The sequence below is a fragment of the Trematomus bernacchii genome, unplaced genomic scaffold (genome assembly GCF_902827165.1).
Source record: "Trematomus bernacchii unplaced genomic scaffold, fTreBer1.1, whole genome shotgun sequence".
Taxonomy (NCBI): domain Eukaryota; kingdom Metazoa; phylum Chordata; class Actinopteri; order Perciformes; family Nototheniidae; genus Trematomus; species Trematomus bernacchii.
Window position 1 is genome coordinate 1761748 of NW_022987828.1, and position 6817 is coordinate 1768564.

Consider the following 6817-nt stretch of genomic DNA (forward strand, 5'->3'; position numbering starts at 1 on the left):
GGTAAATATGTTCTCTCCAAACAACAACTGGGCCCTCTGCAGGGTCACTTGTAGCCAGCTGACCCCCTTCATTAGAAGATCAAACATGGTTCCCATTAAACACCAGAGGCCTTTTCAGCCTGTTTAAACCTGCCGGCCTGGTGGGGAGGAGCCAGGGGCTGATTGAGAGCTGCCGGGTGTCACTCTGCCTGTGGCCCGTTGCTATGATGAGTTCATTCAGCCTCGGGACACAAAGAGTTAATGGCTGCTTGGATTATGCAATGGCATGCCAGACGCCTTTCTCCTCTCCTGCCCTCCTTTTCGCCCCCCCCCCCCCGAGCCCTCCTTCAAACGGGCTGACGCCAAATGAAGCATTCCTGCACGTTTCCATCAGATGCATTTGAATGCAGTGGAAGCGCTGCGCATGCTTTGGCAGCGACGTGGGAACAAAACAGGGATTTTGTTTCACTCACAAGGCGAGCTTCCCCCTCACCAGGGCCTCACACCTGCCCCGCGGGGGGGGAGAGTTATTGTAAGGATGTATGACTGTCGGAGTGGGTTATATCCACAGCGTCAAACATCATCTTTAAAGTGAACACAAAACTGTGGGTTACACTAATAGCAGATATGTAGCTAGCAACAGCAGATTAGATCATGCTGTGGTTAAAGAAAGTCAGTTAATGACAGGAACGTCATCTGATGAGAAAACAATAATGAAAGGTTACTGAAGGATCACACACACGTTATTGAGGGCGTTTTCTGTTTCGATGTTTCAGATCAGGTTTGAACATTCCCGATTCTCTTTGGCAGTAAAATAAATCAATTAATGTATTTTGGGATTAGATTGGTTTTCCAAAATCTTAAACTGCTAGGTAGTACAATTACACAAGTTAAGCTTGTCTATATCAAACTCACCACTTGAGACAAAGATTTTTTTTTATTGATTATACTATTACCCTTTTTGTAATTTCTCATTCTAATTTGGCCTTTGCCCACAGTCACAATTTCATTGGCGATAATGATTTAGCTCATGGTTGAAGCACGAATATTAAACTTCACAATATTGTTGCAATATCAATAGAGGTACATGTTCAAAGCTATTGCAATATCTCAATATTCTCAAAGAAATGTAGCTTTGTCATGCTAACTTGTTCTCATGTACACAGAATGTTGTTATTCTGCAATCGATGAAGCCAACGCACAGCAAGCGTTAGCACATGTTAGGCTAACATTTAGCTTAGCCCATCAACCCGAGTCACTCCTGGGTTAAATATCTCAGCAGCATACAGACCTATGCTGATCTCCATAACACATAATATCCCACTGAAGCATGGCAGCAAGTAATTGGAAACACCACAGAATAAAATAATGAAAAGAATTCGCTCAGCGCAACACAACAAAGGTAGTCGCAGTGGTGGATCGGGGGTGCGGGCTAACCCACTCCTCCAGTCCACACAGAGACAGAGCTGTGCAAGCAGCCACCAAGTCAATAAACAACAGAGATCCCTTCAGACAAAACTGGCAACCACGAGAGGCAACAGACCAACTATGAGAGCAGAGAAGGAAAAAGAGACGGATATCTTCAAGGCCCGACTCCAATCAGAACCACAGGGTCCAACAGCAGAGCCAGCTAAACCCCTAACACACGAGCCAACGCGCATGCATGTATACACAACAGCAAACGCACTGGGGTCATTAGGTGCAGTAATCATCATTTAAAGCGAGTAGCTCGATCCTCGCAGCCCTTTATTTATTTTGCTTTATGGATGATAAGGAGCCAACAGGGGCCACAGGGGCCAGCGGTCATGATGAACGTCGGTTCTTTTCCAGTCCCATCAAAGAAACATCAATGAGCTTTAGTGTTCCTGCACAAATCAGCAGGTACGCTTCCTACACGCACATACCAAACATTTAATGCCGCAGCTTGGAAAATATTAGCAGACACCATTTCTTATAATCTATCAAAACCATCTTTGTTTCATTAATCTCTCCCTCGGGCTGATGAGAGAGTTGTTTTTGGCCACCATTGATCCATAACTTAACTCAACACTTTTTAGGAACGCCAGCGTCAAGCTAAATATAAAAAATGGAGCTAACGGGAAGCTGGTTTTCCCTTATTCATAAGAAAAATGTCATCCAGGCAACCTTTCCCCTCTGTTGCATTTCCTCTGCAATTCTTTAATGTCTTTTTTGACCCCAAAGAAAAGATGAGATGTGGCTTCCAAATGGAATACCTTTCATCGTGTTTGATTAAAATTTGAAGACACAGTAAGTCATTTTTATTAAAGGTCGCATGTTTTCAATTAAGCCCGACATGTTTCTTTCTTCTTTCTTCTCACTCCTCAGTTAGATCGTTAAAGATGGCACACCTATATCAATTTTGGGGTCATGGGCTGGACACCAGAGAACCGAAGAGACACGGGCGCATCAATTTAGGACTGACAAGGCACCCCAACTCTGAGATATTGGGTAGCCGTGGCTCTGACCTCTGAGGGAGTGCAAGAAGATCCTCCCCAGGGAAAAGAGAGTGAGTGCTAGGGATGGAGTGAGTGCAAACTGCACATGCCGACTGGGTGAAAAAGAGCACTCTGAAGTTCAAAAGGCTTCAACCAAACCTGAATAAACATCGTCTGATGAATGACCAGAAACTAGAGCCATGGGAGACCTTGAAATCCTCCCCCAATCGCACAACTTTTGCTACCAGTCAAACTTTCTCATGTGCACAAACACACTGAGAACTAGGGATGGGAATTTGAAAGCAAATGTATATTCGAATATTCGACCCCCAAAAAAACGGTTAACCGATTAACCGAAAAATGTGAGAAAAATAAATTACAAAAATATACATATATATATATATATATATATATATATTTATTTTTAAAAATAAATAAATACATGTTCAAATAAGTATAGAAACCAAGTCGAATTTGTAAAATGTATTGAACTGGTGATCACAGTTTGAACAGTTGGCAGCTATAGGCCTACGGCTTTCATGCTTAAAACATAACTTGGTTTTCTGATGGATTTGGACATAAACGCGAGTGACGCAGCAACAGGTTTATCTATTTGACAGTGCAGCCCAGTACCTATTTTTGTCCCAATTCCAATTTTTAAAAGTAACATTTATCTATACACTAAAACAATAACGTAAGATCTTATTACACGATAGGAGTTAAATCCCTGACTTATCTTGAGATATCCGCCATCATTTTCACAAACTATACTTAAAATGACTAAATCTATAAATGCCTGCATTACTCTGCCATAGAAAAGGGGATACAAGATGGAGCCCATTGCAGAGCTGCTGGAGTGGATTGCATTAGATGTTGCAATGATGTGCAGCACAGATGTTCATATAATATCCAACCCCTGCAGCTCTGTAGTGAATAAAACAATACATCTTTGTCAATTTGTATGGAAGGGGGAAATCAAGGAAAGATGGCTCAGAATAGAAACAGTGAGAGCTGCTTTTCAAAGAAAGAATCAATCTGGGTTAGAATTGTCTTATAATACGATAAAACTATATGATGCATGAATGTAGCTACAGAGGTTTACTGCATCAACAGCTTTGTACGAGGGAAACCAATCTCATGGCATGCTCTGTATTGTAATCCACTCAATTTAATTTTGATGACTGTTGTCCACTGCAGGATTGTAAATAGCAAACCGATATATTCCACTCATATTTCTGTGTTTACTCGGGCATCATGCTCTCATCCCTTCTGAATCTGACAAATCAGCGTGCAGCCAAACAGCTTCAGGGTCCGGGCACAGCAGGGTTAATAAGAGCCAAGCGTATGGATTTTAAAATAAAGCTGAGACGGGTGGCCACGCCAACAAAATATTGAGAAAAATAACCCCCCATGGTATCTGCTCAGAGCTGAAACAAATGCTGCAGATTAGGACCATCGGATAGAATCATTGGAGCCACCATTTATTAAAAATCGGGTCGACTCTTGACTACAGGAGAGCTTGTTTCAGACTTCCTGGACGTCTTATTTTTCAGGGCTAAACCCTATCCATTTGTTGAGCGAACAGATCCATTACACAAATGTAATAACTGGTTTGCTGTTCCTGCATTTAAGTTACAGTGTCTTGTTTTACAGCGGGTTATGGAAGCCATACAAGTCAATAAAGTCAGGACTCACTATCGAGAAATCTGATTGCACAAGATGAATATTACTTTTAGCACGGGCATCCAAATTACTAATGCACCAGGAGAGCTGAAATGCAGATCTTCTCCATGTGCACGGTGAGGCAGAGAGATCAAAGAGGGGGGTCTTTGAGAGAGAAGAGTGTGTGAGGATGTTTCTTAAACATTTCTCGTCTATCTCAGCTCCTCGGCAATAAGCCCAGTTATTTCATACTTCAGGAATGCGATTGCCTTGATGAATCAGGGAATGAAAAACACACGGCAGGACGAGGATGAAAGAATGGGTGGGCGGATGGGAAGAGAGATGATGTATTCACATTATGGACATTAACTCCATAAGTAGCTCTCATCTACTGAGAGCTGCTTCAGGGGCATGGCGCTGGTCGGGCATGGCGCTGGTCAGCCACAAATAGAAACCAGATCAGATGCAGAGAAGCAAAAATGCAAAATAGAACCATTACTGTCATCTAAAAATAAAATAAAAAAGGATCTGGGTAAATATTGGACCACAGGGCCCGGATTCTGAACATCAGACAACCCTCCGGAATCGTGGAGTGTTTGGTGTGGACAGCTTTATGTGGGAAAAGAGAGACTATAAAAACGTTGTCTCATTCACCGCTATTTCCTACCCTTGCAGTGCTTCCAACACATTCAGAAAGTCCCTTTAAAAATAGGACACGTCTGAAGGGGGCTAAAAGCACGAGGCAGTCATGACAGTACCTGGCTAGGCTCTATTCATGAGTTTTATAAACACACACCCGGAGCAGCCTCCCGTCTCCCCTGCTGCCCGCACACAGAGGACACATTCATCCCAGAGTGGGCACCATGAGGAGGCTGGAGGGGGGCGACAGACACTTCAATTTAAAGGAATTTTTCAGCCACTCTGGCTATCACTCGTGTGTTGAAGGCAGAGACACAAACACAATCTGTGCTCGTCTCAGTCTACATGTGCAGATCAGATAAAACAGAGTTAGTTGTGACATGATGAACGGTGAGTTAATGAGCCAGATCCTTGGCCGGATAAGAGCATTCCTCGCACAAACTAGGAAGGATCTTTTCCGGGCTTTTTCTTCTCACGAGGCGAGGTTATGAACTTTTAAAAGGCTTTAGACAATGTGGGGGGGCGTTTGAGTCATGTTGATTTGTCTTTTCCTGGCTCTTCTCTTTTGGGATAACACTCAGGCAGAAGCACTCTAGTCTGCACCCCTCTGCATATGAATAGCGCCCATGAAAGCATGCATCCATGGGGCGCAGAGAGGCAGAGTAGAGTTATGAATATGATAATCAGAAATGGCGTATCCAATGTGTTGTGTGAGGATTGACACTATACTCCTGGGAATACATAATGACATGGCAGGGCTGCCTTCTATGATATATGGAAAACTACCCTTCCCATGCTCCAGGATATACATGTAACTACTGGGAAACTATTGTAATATGTAAACACATAGTATTGGTACTATATATATATTTGCAAGTTCCTAGTTTAGTCCTATGAGTGAAATAAATATGGGTGAAAATACTTTCCTCCAAACTGGGGTCAATGGGGGGAGGGGAGCCCCATTCCTCCATTGACCACAAACAAAATGTTCAAACTCTTTAAACTACTACTAATAGTAAGAGTTTTTCTGAATAAATTAATGAGAAAAGCAGCTGTCACTCTTACTTTCTCTATGTGTAGAAATGTTATGTTATATTTCACACATTGTAGGCAGTATGAACTAACTTAAACCAGCCACAGCAAACCCTTAAGAAAAGCATGGGGGTCAATGTCGGGGTCCGCTACAATGGGTGTCTGTATTTCCAACGTTTTTACTTGCTTAACAGCCTCTGAATGAACAGGAGAAATATAAACGTATGCATACAGATGTCTTGAAATACTACAGCGTGTTACCAACCTTGGAGGCAGATAATACCGACGGCATACATGGTATCCACCGGTGAGTTCCTCCTGGTAATCACCGCGGGGTTCCTCCTGCCTTTCCTCCGCCTGGGCTCGCTCTCTCCGGGTAGATCCATGACCGTCCTGGTGCTCGGTGGGTCCCCGGTGCGGTTCTCCGGCTGCTACGGGAGAGAGCCGTAGGGCGAAATGGGAACGGCAAAAACGCTCCGTGCGTCACCGTGTGCGTACAGGTAAACTAACCCGTGTTACCTGCGCAGGTCCCCGGGGGAGCCAGACGGCCTGTTCACCTGGTTGTTTTGGAAACTAGCAGGAACAAGGCAGAAACATGTGCGGACCGACGCTTCGGTTTACAGGCCGGTCAGACTAACGACTTAACGAGTTCAGACTGAGAAGCCCCGCCGAAAGTTTCAAGCGAAGTTTAAAACTTCCAGGTAGCTCGCGGGACAGAGGGTTGGTGTTAATTTAGTCCGCAGTGGTACATTACAACCCGGTGTTTGTTGCTGCCGTCTGCCTGCGTCCAGAGCCGCCGACCGCTGGGACAGTTCAGTCCGCAACAAGAGGGAGTTTCGCTCCGCGGTGTTTCCAAGTTGGCTTCCTCCCACTCGCCTGTGTGATGTTTTACAACTGCGTCAAGCGAGCAGAGACAATGCATACGACTTCCTGTTAGGACTTTCAAAATAAATGTAAGAAAGTGTAACTTCTTCCACATGTTATTTTAAACTGGTAGCAACCGTACTTTCTGAAAAAATAACTTGTATTACTTTCATCATAATTAAATT

At 43.8% G+C, this 6817-nt stretch overlaps 1 protein-coding gene across 1 annotated transcript in view; it reads right to left on the bottom strand.

The window, feature by feature from the left end:
* The window catches only part of ptk7b (protein tyrosine kinase 7b), a 79766-nt gene extending 73160 nt beyond the window's left edge, over positions 1 to 6606 (bottom strand). The window contains exon 1 of the mRNA XM_034152406.1: positions 6034 to 6606. Coding sequence (XP_034008297.1) covers positions 6034 to 6154 — 121 coding nt within the window. The 5' untranslated portion in view covers positions 6155 to 6606. The remainder of the gene's footprint in view (positions 1 to 6033) is intronic.
* Positions 6607 to 6817: the final 211 nt, after the last annotated feature.